This window comes from Folsomia candida, unplaced genomic scaffold (genome assembly GCF_002217175.1).
Source record: "Folsomia candida strain VU population unplaced genomic scaffold, ASM221717v1 Fcan01_Sc001, whole genome shotgun sequence".
Lineage (NCBI taxonomy): Eukaryota > Metazoa > Arthropoda > Collembola > Entomobryomorpha > Isotomidae > Folsomia > Folsomia candida.
Window position 1 is genome coordinate 26748708 of NW_019091193.1, and position 12954 is coordinate 26761661.

General features: G+C 40.7%; 5 protein-coding genes across 6 annotated transcripts; 4 read left to right on the forward strand and 1 right to left on the reverse strand.

Moving 5' to 3' along the window:
• Nucleotides 1-317: 317 nt before the first annotated feature.
• Nucleotides 318-2575, forward strand: LOC110845580 (CLIP domain-containing serine protease 2-like). Of its 2 annotated transcripts, none has more exons than XM_022092031.2 (7): nucleotides 318-529; nucleotides 596-949; nucleotides 1385-1496; nucleotides 1575-1759; nucleotides 1963-2037; nucleotides 2105-2238; nucleotides 2308-2575. In XM_022092031.2, exons 1-7 carry the CDS (start codon nucleotides 469-471, stop codon nucleotides 2545-2547), a joined length of 1161 nt encoding a protein of 386 aa, XP_021947723.1. In that variant the 5' UTR covers nucleotides 318-468; the 3' UTR covers nucleotides 2548-2575. The 2 variants fall into 2 exon arrangements, with proteins under 2 accessions (XP_021947723.1, XP_035702698.1); XM_035846805.1 differs by having other exon boundaries at nucleotides 599-949.
• Nucleotides 2576-2745: 170 nt separating this feature from the next.
• Nucleotides 2746-4590, forward strand: LOC110845590 (phenoloxidase-activating factor 3-like). The gene is made up of 8 exons (XM_022092043.2): nucleotides 2746-2907; nucleotides 2965-3303; nucleotides 3367-3428; nucleotides 3493-3542; nucleotides 3609-3793; nucleotides 3859-3933; nucleotides 4002-4135; nucleotides 4234-4590. Exons 1-8 carry the CDS (start codon nucleotides 2856-2858, stop codon nucleotides 4450-4452), a joined length of 1116 nt encoding a protein of 371 aa, XP_021947735.1. The 5' UTR covers nucleotides 2746-2855; the 3' UTR covers nucleotides 4453-4590.
• Nucleotides 4591-5020: 430 nt separating this feature from the next.
• Nucleotides 5021-6363, forward strand: LOC110863438 (GTP-binding nuclear protein Ran-like). Its single transcript, XM_035846066.1, has 4 exons — nucleotides 5021-5397; nucleotides 5521-5635; nucleotides 5870-6102; nucleotides 6191-6363. The coding sequence occupies exons 1-4, from the start codon at nucleotides 5149-5151 to the stop codon at nucleotides 6233-6235; spliced, it is 642 nt and encodes a 213-aa protein (XP_035701959.1). The 5' UTR covers nucleotides 5021-5148; the 3' UTR covers nucleotides 6236-6363.
• Nucleotides 6364-6463: 100 nt separating this feature from the next.
• Nucleotides 6464-9082, forward strand: LOC110853985 (phosphorylase b kinase gamma catalytic chain, skeletal muscle/heart isoform). The gene is made up of 10 exons (XM_022102378.2): nucleotides 6464-6704; nucleotides 6842-7008; nucleotides 7094-7214; nucleotides 7281-7444; nucleotides 7798-7888; nucleotides 8012-8041; nucleotides 8112-8218; nucleotides 8293-8390; nucleotides 8463-8621; nucleotides 8704-9082. Exons 1-10 carry the CDS (start codon nucleotides 6613-6615, stop codon nucleotides 8839-8841), a joined length of 1167 nt encoding a protein of 388 aa, XP_021958070.1. The 5' UTR covers nucleotides 6464-6612; the 3' UTR covers nucleotides 8842-9082.
• Nucleotides 9083-9102: 20 nt separating this feature from the next.
• LOC110845599 (somatomedin-B and thrombospondin type-1 domain-containing protein) lies at nucleotides 9103-12899 on the reverse strand. Its single transcript, XM_022092054.2, has 6 exons — nucleotides 12647-12899; nucleotides 12453-12580; nucleotides 11688-11882; nucleotides 11496-11616; nucleotides 10510-10586; nucleotides 9103-9663 (listed from the first exon to the last, which is right to left on the reverse strand). Exons 1-6 carry the CDS (start codon nucleotides 12802-12804, stop codon nucleotides 9440-9442), a joined length of 903 nt encoding a protein of 300 aa, XP_021947746.2. The 5' UTR covers nucleotides 12805-12899; the 3' UTR covers nucleotides 9103-9439.
• Nucleotides 12900-12954: the final 55 nt, after the last annotated feature.

The window sequence follows — 12954 nt, forward strand, 5'->3', positions numbered from 1 at the left end:
AAGTTGTAAAAAACATAGGAAGGCAATTCACGCTGTCATTTTTAAAATCGATGCTTTTTGTAAAATTACTTTATAAACTTTTATAAAAACGCTCTTGATCTGAGCAAGTTTACAGAAATTGGTAAGCTAATTTTCCTTGGAAATATTTGTAAAATTTTGTAAAAGTTTGTAAGTTTGCGAATTTACGGATTTTACTGTGTTACCAAGGCCTGCGTGAATTACCTCGGTAATTTTGAGTTTTTTTTTTTAAATTGTAGGAAATTTGAGGCGAAGGCGAAAGATTTGAATACTTTTTTCTCCTTCAAGGTAAACCAAGACCAGGTTTATACTAATTTCGCCCCTATTTTATCTGTACTCGCCACGTCGTTATCTCGAAACCTTAATGATCCCATGATATGAACTCCATTAACTGGATAGCATTATGTTCAAATTCATCCATGATTTCATTTCCACCATGCATTTCCAATCATGCCAGGCTACGTAGTTTTAAATCTTCTCGTGTGGGCGGTATGCATCTCGGGTGAAAGTAGTAAGCTTCAAGTTTATCTACCTTATCAAACATTAACTATATTTTACGTTTGACCGTAACCTCCAGCAGCACAACTCTGTGACCCCACGCCCATCGATTCCGACCTGCTTCAACTTCTTCAACCGAAACTGGGTCCGGATGCGAAGATATTGACGTTATCATCGGGATCAAAATGTGGTCCGACAGAAGATAAGAGCGATGATGAGACGCCTTCATCCTCACCACCAAGTAGTATCAGTGTGGCCTCCATCTCTGCGGAAATCGCGACCCATCCCAACCTCCACCTACTTCCGGACAAGGAGCATTGCGGACATGGAAACCCATCCCTCCTCAAGGTCAGGATCGCTGGGGGCAGGGAGGCCGGACTGGGAACCTTCCCATGGATGGCGCTCATCGGATATTCACTTATCGGGGTCGGAGGTTAAGCAGTTGTCATACTGGGCTTATCATATTAACATGCTGTTGTGGTAAAGCGTGTAAATTTTTAAGGATACGGGCATAAATTTAGAGTCGTGGAAGATAGAAAATGTGCGCAGTTTAAAACTTGTAAATAAATTGTGTCCAGGTTTTTGCCCCTACTCGCAAAATTTGCACAATTTACAATGAGGGTATTCATTATTTCTTCGTATCCTTAGTATTCTTCGTATCGTAAAATAACTTACGAAGCTTACGAGATTTTGTAAGCGTCGTAAGATTTTGTCATCGAAAATCACGTTACTACGCTTACGATTTTTACTAAGCTTGACCCCTTGTTTTTTCTTCGTAAACTATTTTACGATACGATGGATACGAAGAAATAATGAATACCCTCAATGTTACATAGATTGCGGTGGTGATTTTATAATTCGACTTCAGGTCAACGCGGCCCAACAAAGTTCCTCTGCGGGGGGAGCCTTATAAATGAATTGTACGTCCTTACGGCGGCCCACTGCGTATCAGAGAGTGACATTCCACAAGGAAATATTCCGTGAGTCTCCCTTGGAAAGGGCAAAGTTAACATTCTGCGGTTACTTGATACATTTGTATGACCTTTGACTTGGTGTAGGATATCTGTCCGCTTGGGGGAGTACAACCAATCTATGGCCATCGACTGCGAGGGGAACATTTGTGCCCCACCCCCGCAGGACGTGGCCATTGCAGAGATCATCATACACGAGAATTTTGATAAGAACAGTACGAAGGAGAATGACATTGCTTTGATAAGGTTGGAGAAGAGAGTCGAGCTGGGACGTGAGTTTTTTTGGGGGCTGTAAAATTTTACTAAACTATTTTGCAAAGTTAAATTTAACAGTAAATCTAATTTACAACGTGTTTAGAAAAATATTTTGGCAATTTTTTACCTGAGTGATTATTTTTTAATTCGTGTTTCCGAGTAATCGTTTTTTTAATTATTTTAAGATGACCTGTATTATTTAAATCATATAAATTGACAGGGTTTGTCTCCCCCATCTGCCTCCCACGTGGGGAGAAGATTCAAAACATGACCGGGATGACTTTAACTGTGGCAGGTACACAGTTTTTGATGGCAAAGGTTAATGTCATAATTTAGTTATAACCTTTATTAATTATTTAAAGGTTGGGGTACCACGACAGCCCGGGAACCCACGCCGTCCCCCGTCTTGCTCAAGGTTGACGTCCCCTTCCAAAACCGACAAAGGTGCAACGACGTGTATAAAACTAGTCTTGGTGGCGACGTGGACGATGGAAGGGTGAGCTGGAAGTCATCATCTTTAACTTTAAAGCGTAATCCTGTCATAAGCTGTGCTTTGTGTATTTAGTTCTGCGTGGGTGGCGAGGTGGGGAAAGATTCGTGTCAAGGTGACTCTGGTGGGCCACTCATGTTGGGAAGGAAGAGGTCAGAAGGTCAGGACGAAGGGGGGTCGACCTATGTATCCCCTGTGTATCAGGTTGGCGTAGTCAGCATGGGTCCAGGTGACTGCGACTCCTCGATCTATCCTGGACTGTATACAAACGTGTTTTATTTCATGAGCTGGGTATTGCGACATTTGAGAAAATAATGAAAATAAAAACTTATATAAACTTGGATACGTTTTTGAGACCATGTTTAGCGCATGAACAAGCAGAGGATGCTTGAAATCTATATATGAATAAATAGATAAATATGTGATTAAGATGGCATGCAATTATGCAATCAGTAAATTCATATAGTGTCCTAATTAACGTGCATGTTGCTAATTACTAATAGATGCGGGTTTCTCGCTCAGTTATCCTCCGTTAAGTTCATTCCGATTTGACCAGGAAGTCTGTATAATAGCATTTGAAAATTCTCCCAAATTCTAAAATTAAAAATTTGTAAAAAAAAATCATGCAGCGAATAATCTTCATACTGATTCTAATCTCAGTTTCGAGTCAAAAGGGTTAGTCAAAAAATATATGATCTTGTTCATCCTTAAAAATATTCCTCGCCCTTACAGATTCGTTCCCATGCATATCCGGTTCAATTGATGACTCCCTCCTGAAAATCCTCCAGCCCAACTTCGACCCTGACGCCATGTTCCAAAATAGTGACAACAATTGTATTGATGACGACAAATCAACATCCGTCCCAAATTTAGGGACAAGAAACGACCAGACTTTGCCAAACCAAGCCACCGAACTACCAACAGCAGTCGCAGCAGCAGAAGATAGCGTGCTCCCAAATTATGACCAGTGTGGCAAATCAGCCTCCGTGATCAAAGTTCGGATAGCTGGTGGCACGGATGCCGGGTTGGGAACGTTTCCTTGGATGGCGTTGGTCGGGTTTTCCTTGATGGGTACGGATTTCAAATGGGCAAACCTTGTGACACATCTTTATATTTTACTTTAATTTGACACAGGGGACCGACGACCCGGCCCCGTCCAGTTTGGTTGTGGAGGAACCCTCATAAATTCCAATCATGTACATAATTTAGAATTTTTCAGTTTGTATTTTCTCCCTTAATTTGCAAAAAATATTTGTACAGATCCTCACAGCGGCCCACTGCGTTGCTGGATTGCCGACAGGTTATTCTCCGTAAGTAGTTGACCTGTAGTAGTTGACCTTTAATTAACCGTTTGACATGTGATGATACATCTGCAGGGTACTCGTCCGTCTAGGCGAATACAACCAATCTTCACCTATCGACTGTGTGGGGAAAGTTTGCGCCCCACCGCCGCAGGACGTGCCGATCGCGGAAGTCATCCCGCACGAGGAGTACGATCGAACGCAGAGGAAGGAGAATGACATCGCGTTAATTAGGCTGGAAAGGAAGGTCGAATTGGGGCGTGAGTTTCCAAATCGAAACAATTTCCATTTTCCTAGTGTTCCCAGAATTTACAATCCCTTATAGAATTTGTCTCTCCCATTTGTCTCCCACACGTGAAGGCGAAGCAGACCTTGGACGGTCACGTCCTCACAGTGGCAGGTAAATATAACCCCCTTCGTGCTAACCTTATCAATCTGTTTGATCATCCTTCTCCCCCCAAACTTCAGGCTGGGGTCGCACGACAGGTGACAATCCAGACAACTCTCCCACCCTCCAAATGGTCACAGTCCCCTTTCAACCCAAGCAAAAGTGCAGCCAGTACTACGGCACCTATTTGGAAAGAGGCGTCGATGTCGGTCGGGTATCAAATCTCTCAAATATTTTGCCAAGTTCCTACACCTCAAATCTTCTCAATTTTTATGGACAATTCTGACTGAATATTTACACTCGACGTGACAGTTCTGTGCCGGTGGGGAGTCGGGGAAGGACTCGTGCAAAGGTGACTCTGGGGGGCCGTTGATGATGGACTTGAAGGTGCGCACGAGTACCCCCCCTCCACGCGTCTTCCAAGTGGGCGTGGTCAGTTTGGGGCCCAAGGGGTGTGAAAAATCCCTATTTCCTGGCCTCTACACCAACGTGAGTCATTACATGGGATGGATTTTACAACACTTGAAGTGAATTTAAAAACGAGAATTTGTTTTTGGGGCAAGGATTAAGATCCTCTTATCTTAAGCAAAATAATAAGCCCAAAGTGTGTCACACCATTAATAGTAGCCGAATAAATTAAAAAAGTTATTTACAATTATGGTTCGTAGGTCTGAGTGAGTTGAATATGATGTTCATAATTTCTAATTATTAATTAGTTTAAACATTAGGATGACTAAATGCCCTCGTTCCATCCCTCCAACAACGAAGAAGAACTTTCCACCTCTAGTCAGCCACCCTCTCTAATCTTTGACAGCTTTATAAATTTATTTCTGAGGGGGAGGAGTACAGGGGGAGACGGATTGAAATCAATCTAAACATGTATTTACATACACCCTGTATGTATTCTTCTAGCTGGAAAAAGTCCACCACTACCATGGTTGAACTTGCGGCCAGCCAGGCACAGCACCCCAGTCAATAAAATGAACTCTAAGCTGTCTCAATTTCTCAATTTTCCATATTTTCACTCAAGGCATTCTCGTCAGCTTTCTCGGCTGCTAACATCGCCTTCTCAGTTTCTCACCTCCAAGAGTGACAGTTTTCTCTCTTCGTCTTCAGACGGCTAAAGTGTCAGCTCTTTGCTCTCTCTTGCCTGCCTGCCTACGTCGCCTTGTCATCGTCGCCAAGTGTTTGATTTTTTCGTGTTGGTCGTCGCTTATCGTGGTCACCATGGCGGAGAAGAAGGAAGAGAACATGCCGACCTTCAAGTGTGTCTTGGTGGGGGATGGAGGGACTGGGAAAACCACCTTCGTCAAGCGTCACTTGACTGGAGAATTCGAGAAAAAGTATGTCGCCACGTTGGGGGTGGAGGTCCACCCGCTCGTCTTCAATACGTCGAGAGGCTCCGTCCTTTTCAACGTGTGGGACACAGCAGGTATTGAGAAATATGGATCGGCCTTAAAGGACTACTACATAAATGTAAGAAACATGGGTTGAGTGATATATTTATTTATGTGTTTCATCGCAAAAAAAAACGTTAATATTGTGTTACGTATTTTATGAACGTCCCCTGAATATAAAAATTAGTGATTTTTTTCCTAGATTGATGCCGCTATCGTATTCTTCGATGCCCACAAAAAGAGTACGCTCCAAAGCATACCCGAATGGGTTCAAACCATCAGACGTCAGTGTCCTGGGAAGCCAATTATTGTGTGTGGTGAGTTTATAATTATTGAAAGGTGAAGACAAACGGTCAAACGTGTCGAATCTTTTGTTCCGACCGTTTTAGACGTAGTTTTGGGCGGGGATTTAAAAAAACTGCATAGTTTTGACACATGACCGCGTGACCGTGTTCGTTCACCCCTTTGCTACATTTCATTTGCAACGGTTTATTACAATAGTGAAAGTAAAAAAAATGTCTGATAGGTTATATTAATGTTTGTGCCTACAGGTAACAATATGAACTCGGCTGGGCAGAAAGATAAAGGAGTCGTATTTTTACAATTCATCAAATACTTTGATATATCTCCTAAGAGCAACTACAACTTTGAGAAACCATTTCTCTGGCTGGCTCGTAAACTTATTGGGGATGCCAACCTTGAGTTCGTCGCCATGCCAGCGCTGGCGGCACCAGAGGTCCACATGGATCCTGCTTGGCAACGACAGATTGAAAACGATCTCCAGGTCAGTGCATGATTTAAAATAAACTACTTTTTATCGGTATCGAATTGGCAACTATCTACATTATTGTGTATTTATTTGCATATTTTAGGAGGCAGCCAAGGTTGCTCTACCCGATGATGATGAAGATCTATAAGCTCCATCTTTTCTCACAAACATCAACAATATCCAAGTGTCCTTATTTTTGTAATATGATAAATTCCAGTATCAATTATTGTGGAATCCCAACTTCTCATCGTCAGTCTCGATCGCATGTTCCCCAAATCTTGCAACAAGTTCAACAAAATTTAGCCTTCTTCTGCACTGAGCAACTATTAATTATAAATTACATAATTTGTGATTAGTTGAAATTTGATTGCAAAAAAAATAGTCCTGTTGTATATAATTATCATCATTAATTGTCCTTGTTTATCTCATGTTTAAATGTGCCTTCTGGTTAAATAAATCAAGGTTTACATTTTATTTGAAACAAATATTATACAATTGTTTATATTTTTAATTAAACTTATCGAAATGGCACGCGACGAAAATGACGACATCCTTCCTGACCACGACGCGGCGAAAGAATTTTATGCCAAATACGAACCAAAAGAGGTTTTGGGACGGTATGTACTTATTTATTTAGTTTATACAAAAATGTAGAGTTTTTTGTGACCCAGTTAACTTTTGAACAAAAATTATGTTTGTAATTTGATAATTTTACGGTAGTTTGTTTTTATAAATGCATTATTTTCCGTTGCAGAGGCGTAAGTTCGACGGTGCGGCGCTGCATAGAGAAAGAAACTGGGCGAGAGTACGCGGCGAAAATAATTGACCTCAGCAGCGAAGATAACAACACGGAGAGTATCCGAGAATCCACTCTGAGTGAAGTTCACATCTTACGAATGGTCGCAGGTCATCCGCACATTAGTAAGCAGACCTGTCACTGTTTCGTTAATTCGAATGAAAATAATTGCACAATTTTTAGCTACGTAATTAACTACTTGTTTCGCAGTCGAGCTTCACGACGTCTTTGAGTCGCATACCTTTATCTTTCTCGTCTTTGAGTTGTGCCGGAATGGCGAGTTGTTCGACTACTTGACAAATGTAGTCACCTTATCGGAGAAGAAGACGCGGTAAGTTGTGTGTCCATTTATTGAAGAGAAGGGTGTGTTTATAATTGTTTGTATTTTAATTTGCAGCTACATAATGAAACAAATCTTTGACGCGTTGCAGTACGTGCACTCTGAGAATGTCGTACATCGTGACCTGAAACCAGAAAATATTCTACTGGACGACAATTTAAACGTTAAGTTGACGGATTTTGGATTCGCGAAAATTTTAAAGCCAGGAGACAAACTATTTGGTAATGCAAGACAAAATTAAGAATCGCATAGTTTCCTGGTTTAGTAGGATTAGTTGGTGAAAATTGTCCATGATTTTTGCAATCATATCCTCCACATATTATAAATTAGATCTTTGTGGGACTCCGGGCTATTTAGCTCCAGAAGTGCTGAAATGCAACATGTTTGACAGTGATGAAGGCTACGGGCTAAGAGTTGACATGTACGTCGTTAATATCTCCCCCTCTGATTCGTTTGGTTTGCTTTCCTTGATTTTTTTCATATTCTTCTCCTCCTGTCCTGTCCTCGATCTTCTTGTTCTTCTTGTCCGGTGCATGGTGACCACCCGATTGTGCAATGTGTGATATCAATAAAGAGGTGTGTGGAACGCCGGGCTACTTGGCACCCGAACTCCTCAAGGCGGCCATGTACGAAGATGCGTATGGATACGACCAAGCCGTAGACTTGTTAGTTGTTTGGTTCTTTTTTTTTGTAAAAAAAAACTTACACGCCGCTTGGCTACTTTGTATCCATTTTTCCAAACTTGGTAGTCATTTTCTGAGTCTGATTTAATTACTCGTTTATTCCAGGTGGGCATGTGGAGTCATCATGTATACGTTGTAAGTAGAATGTCTATGAGATAAAATTTGTATAGTTGAATAATTTGGTATTAATACTATTGTTGCATAGGTTGGTGGGCTGTCCTCCCTTCTGGAATCGGAAACAGATGATAATGCTGAGGAACATCATGGAGGGGAAGTATTCTTTCGATTCGCCTGAATGGGATTGTATCACAGGCAAATGCACACATAGAAGTTTTTACCGGCTTTAATTTGTATTCAAATTTTGACTTAATTTCTATTATGAACAGAAGCACCGAAAGACTTGATAAGGAAGTTACTCGTTGTCGAGCCTAGTAAACGCCTCACAGTCGATGAAGCAGTGAACCACGAATTTTTTCATGCTGTTGTAAGCACCCAAAACGTATTCGTATTAAAATTTGATGAGCTTATCATTAACGTATGTTAATATTGTCTACAGCATTGCGGCGTTAAGCAATTTGATGCCCGAAAATGTTTTCGTATGGCGATTATGTGTGTCCGTTGCGTCGTTAGGATTCAGAGATTAAAAAATACCCCGGAAACGTTGTCAGTCTCAAATGCAGGGATGGATCCTTACAGAATGAAAGCGTTTAGAAAGGTGGGTAATTTTTTTTATAAATATGCAATTAGTTATCTCGATGAGTAATGACATGTGAACTTGGGCTTATTTTCCCCAATAGGTCATTGACAACTGTGCCTTTCGCGTCTATGGACACTGGGTGAAGAAGGGCGATTGTCAGAATCGGGCCGCATTATTCGAAAACGTGCCAAAAACCGAGTTAAAGAGTTTGTACATCAGTAATTTAAATAGGTTATGATGATAGGAGCTATACATACATGCGAATTATAAATTTGAATCTTTCCTTTGTGATTTTTGTCCCCATATTGTTGTGTTTGTTAATAGTCATGTGACAATTAGTCGGTCACTTCTTAATTTAAGTCATCGCGCTGGGTGTATATTGTCATATTGTCAATTTACATACATAAGTTAAGTATAAACATAACTTAATAAAGGACTATCGGGTCGGGATAGTGTTACGCTTGATGGTGTTTTAAAAACTGGGAATTTGTGTCACATTTTATTTTACTTAATGGTTATTAATTCCAGACTCACCTTCTAAATAATTGTCCAATTATTTGGCCCATAAATTGTTAGAATATAGTTAATTCTATCTACTATATTTTGAAAATACTTGAAAGCGACATTATATATTTTACCCTCGATTAAACTGGACGAAATTGGGAAAATTCAGACTGGGAAATGTCATTTTTTTTATAGCAAACTTAGAAAATTAGCCACTAATAAATATCTCGAACATGTTTAAAATTAGTGATTTCGTCCATGACCAAAAGCCTCTGAATTCTCCTCTTCATCATGCAAATAAGTAGGTACACAAATTGAGGTTCGTTTCATCCTTAAACGAAGATGAAGGAGGATTCCTCGTCACACCTGGAGCTGCAGGCACCCGTCTTGTCGTCACTCCTCGTGAGGGCGACGTGCCTCCATTTCCCGTGACATGCCGGCTCACGAATGCTCGAGAATCGGGTCGACACTCCGTTCGACGCCCCCGTCCCGCTGCACCGATATCCCGTGTACGACTTTTGAGCTTCCTCCTCACAAAAGACGCACACGCGACTTCCTGTCACACAAAAAGAAATCCCACGTTTTAATTAATTTCCTAATGGCAAGCTGTGTAACTGAAAAATCCCGTCCAAAAATCTACGATGCTCCCATTTTACGTCCCTAGATTGTTTACCAATTTTCCCCAATTTAAACATAAGTGAGGTGAAATTGTCTAAACTCAAGTCATGCAGTATTAATCGCCTTGTATGCAGTGAGAGAGTGGCATGAAAAAATTATTCAGTTACGAGATGAGGGTTGGTTTTGCATCTCAACTAAAAAAGGGTAAAGTTCACCACCCAACCAGTAATTAAATGTTTATTTATTTTTTATTATTTATTTACAAATCCTGTCAACACTTCACTTTTTGGAGGATAAATGGTCATCCGGAAAGAAGAAAAAAGCCTGCATTCATTTGGACGTGACCACGTCACAGAAATTACTTATTAAGAGACGTGCAGCAGCTACATACATAAACCTCACAAGAAAAAAAATGCAGGCATAATTTTTTTCTTCTTCTCTGAGTGATTATTATGTATCCTACGACGATTAGTTGGGGTTGAGACTTGACTGATGCTCTTGCCTGAGATTTCTAGAAACTCTACGCATTATAATTATGAGGGTTGGAAAAGTGAAACACTAAATAAAACAACGTGGTGGAAGGAGTGGAGGTGGAAAAATGAGACTGGAAGATCTCTCTCTGTACATAGTTACGTAATCCTAAAAACTTTTAATGAACGGAGAAATGACGGAATGAAGTATGTATATCTAGAAGGCGTGTCGTGTTCCCGTATTATTTACAAGTATACTACATACACACACACATTTTGTTTACGCATTCTTAATTGTTAACTGGGTAGCTTACCTTCACGAAATGTAGTAAAACTCTGCAGGGATTTACACGCCCGAGTGTAGCGAATGACTTGGAATTCCACACAGTACCTGCGAGCGAGAAAGAAATTTGTTTAAAAAAATGAAAGCGGAGATGGATAAGTAAAAAGTGCCCGAATCTAAGGCACCACCACGACCACGACCACGAGGCACTTAAGGCACCACGAATCTTGCATTCCTTGCCCCCTCCGCCAGAGTACATGGAACTTAGAAGGCGAGGAAGAAATAATCAAGGTGGGTGCTGCTTTCAGAGAGGAAAAACGCTTACTCATCTTGCAGGCGAAGGCGACGTGGAGAGAGATGAAACAAAATATTATTTATTATTATTAAATCAAAATCAAGCAAGAAATCTTCAGGAAGGAAGGAACGCTACAAGGAAGGATTATTAGAGGGGATGGATACGATTTCATGAAGAAAATTGACGCTGGTGTGTGGTGGTTGGTTTTTATTACGTAGAGAAGAAAAAGGTACAAGAAAACCTGTCAACACGTAGGTGTAGTAATTGTAGACGATTTTTGTTCAAAAATTGTTCTCCTGCTTAATCATAAAGGTGAGCATGACAAGACTGGTTAATACATAAGTATCATTATGAGCATGTACAAATTATGATGCTGGTTTGAGGATCAGTTTTCAATCAAGAGTTTGTGTGGGGGTGGTGGGAGCATGTAATTACATATGAAACTACTTGTGTATGCGTGTAGCAAGGTATTAATCTCTTGATAACATTTTATTATGTTAGTTGGATATGAAAATGTGCAAGTTTTATTAAATTGGAAAGTTAATTTACCGATTTGTCCGAGACTTTGGAGCACAATTTAGTATCACAATTCGCATAATTATGTCCGAAAGGGAAAGGGAAAGAAGAATTAATCCAGCAATGATTTAAGATTTGATAAGTACATACGCAAAAATAATGTGAAAATGGTCGTCGTTTTAGGTACCAATTTTTCATTGACTTACGGAAATGAGTTTTCCTTCTCAGGATCTTTCGGGTATCGAGATCTCAAGTTTTTGGTAATGTCACTACTCTCGTTGACTTTCCGCTTGTTCCGAAACTCGATCGGGAGGAGGACCGCAATGTCTGGAATTAACTATTTTTTGAAAGTTTTGGTGCATTTTTCTTTTCACAAAATTAATTAATTAGTTAATTGCCTTCGAGCGTGATTTTATTCTTGTGATGGCGACACTTTGTTCCTTTACAGCCCCGATTTTGTATCATAGATGGGCAGGCTGTCCCCCCGTTGCGAGATTCTCGTGTGACCGAGCGACTCCGTGTCATCGTCCCTTGTCCACAATCTGTGTCACAGGAAGACCATGGCCCCCAGTTGGAAACTTCGCAGTCTTGAACTACGTATGTACAAAGGTCGAGAACGTTATTTTTTTCGTGTATACGTATCAAAAATACAATTAGTTTCTGAGCTGGATGCTGTGTAATGCAAGGTTTTACAAAATGGGTTCTAAATATTTTGCCAATAATTTTAAATTACATCCCTTCGATCAATCCGCCTCTCTTAAATTTGCCATATTTTTTGCATCTCTCAATAAATTTATAACTAATTAGATTTCTACTGAAATTCACTCCAATTCATTAAAGAGACGAGAAACCATGCATGTCTCAATTTGAGGGAAATTTGAGACTTTTGAGACACTTCCTCAACTTTTAGTCAATCTTTTGTTGGATTCGTTCCTTGTCCATGAAAAAGTCTCGATTTCGACCGGATGTCTCTTTCACGGTAAACCTAATATATTTGTCTCGTTGCTATGAACTAATCAATCCCAGATGTCAACGATCGGGTTTTTTAATAGTTCAGTCTATTAATAGACGACACCCTCACTCAACCCGAATCTTTCTCTTATGCATATCGCGATCGAAACCTCCTGGAGATTTTTGCTCATAAACTTCCCTATGCAACTAACCTCCGCAAGCATGTTTGAAATCGTGACAGCAATCCTGCAGAAGGACACACCCATGGTCACAGTAGCACGGAATGTCGTCCAACTCCTCCACAATGCTGTTCGGGGGGGCACGTTGAACCACGCAAGAACTGGAAAAAATTCAGACCAGATTAAAAAATGGGTAAGCCCTTAAAGACCAGGGTTATCATTCTCACCTGTCCCTTCCCTTGCAACACAACCCCGCCGCGAGGCAACTGCCGGATGAGATTTTTGGAATTTCGTTTGGAAAATCGTCCTCTACTTCACAGGACGAGAATGGGGCGCAGGAGAGGAGGAGACACATGAGCAAAAGCGTGCCACACATCGTCGTCATTACGCAAGAAAAGTGTTCCAGGTATTCCAAGAAATTGGGGGAGAAGACGAGTTCAAATCAGACCTCGACGACTTCTCAGTCTCGACTGAGCCAAAAGAAGCGTTTCTTCAACTTCTTGAGATCAGACGGGACTTGAGATCATACTTCTTC

Excerpts from the sequence above, each read along its gene's own strand:
- LOC110845590 (XM_022092043.2), top strand. The coding sequence starts at position 2,856 with ATGCAGCGAATAATCTTCATACTGATTCTAATCTCAGTTTCGAGTCAA. Across the intron at positions 2,908-2,964 it reads CTCAGTTTCGAGTCAAAAGG|ATTCGTTCCCATGCATATCC; the intron begins GTTAGTCAAAAA and ends TCGCCCTTACAG. Across the intron at positions 4,136-4,233 it reads GAGGCGTCGATGTCGGTCGG|TTCTGTGCCGGTGGGGAGTC; the intron begins GTATCAAATCTC and ends TCGACGTGACAG.
- LOC110845580 (XM_022092031.2), top strand. The coding sequence starts at position 469 with ATGCCAGGCTACGTAGTTTTAAATCTTCTCGTGTGGGCGGTATGCATC. Across the intron at positions 530-595 it reads ATGCATCTCGGGTGAAAGTA|CAGCACAACTCTGTGACCCC; the intron begins GTAAGCTTCAAG and ends CGTAACCTCCAG. Across the intron at positions 950-1,384 it reads TTCACTTATCGGGGTCGGAG|GTCAACGCGGCCCAACAAAG; the intron begins GTTAAGCAGTTG and ends ATTCGACTTCAG.
- LOC110853985 (XM_022102378.2), top strand. The coding sequence starts at position 6,613 with ATGGCACGCGACGAAAATGACGACATCCTTCCTGACCACGACGCGGCG. Across the intron at positions 6,705-6,841 it reads CCAAAAGAGGTTTTGGGACG|AGGCGTAAGTTCGACGGTGC; the intron begins GTATGTACTTAT and ends TTTCCGTTGCAG. Across the intron at positions 7,009-7,093 it reads CGCAGGTCATCCGCACATTA|TCGAGCTTCACGACGTCTTT; the intron begins GTAAGCAGACCT and ends CTTGTTTCGCAG.
- LOC110863438 (XM_035846066.1), top strand. The coding sequence starts at position 5,149 with ATGGCGGAGAAGAAGGAAGAGAACATGCCGACCTTCAAGTGTGTCTTG. Across the intron at positions 5,636-5,869 it reads GAAGCCAATTATTGTGTGTG|GTAACAATATGAACTCGGCT; the intron begins GTGAGTTTATAA and ends TTGTGCCTACAG. Across the intron at positions 6,103-6,190 it reads AGATTGAAAACGATCTCCAG|GAGGCAGCCAAGGTTGCTCT; the intron begins GTCAGTGCATGA and ends TGCATATTTTAG.
- LOC110845599 (XM_022092054.2), bottom strand. The coding sequence starts at position 12,804 with ATGACGACGATGTGTGGCACGCTTTTGCTCATGTGTCTCCTCCTCTCC. Across the intron at positions 11,883-12,452 it reads TTTCAAACATGCTTGCGGAG|TTCAAGACTGCGAAGTTTCC; the intron begins GTTAGTTGCATA and ends GTACATACGTAG. Across the intron at positions 9,664-10,509 it reads TTTTACTACATTTCGTGAAG|GAAGTCGCGTGTGCGTCTTT; the intron begins GTAAGCTACCCA and ends TTTGTGTGACAG.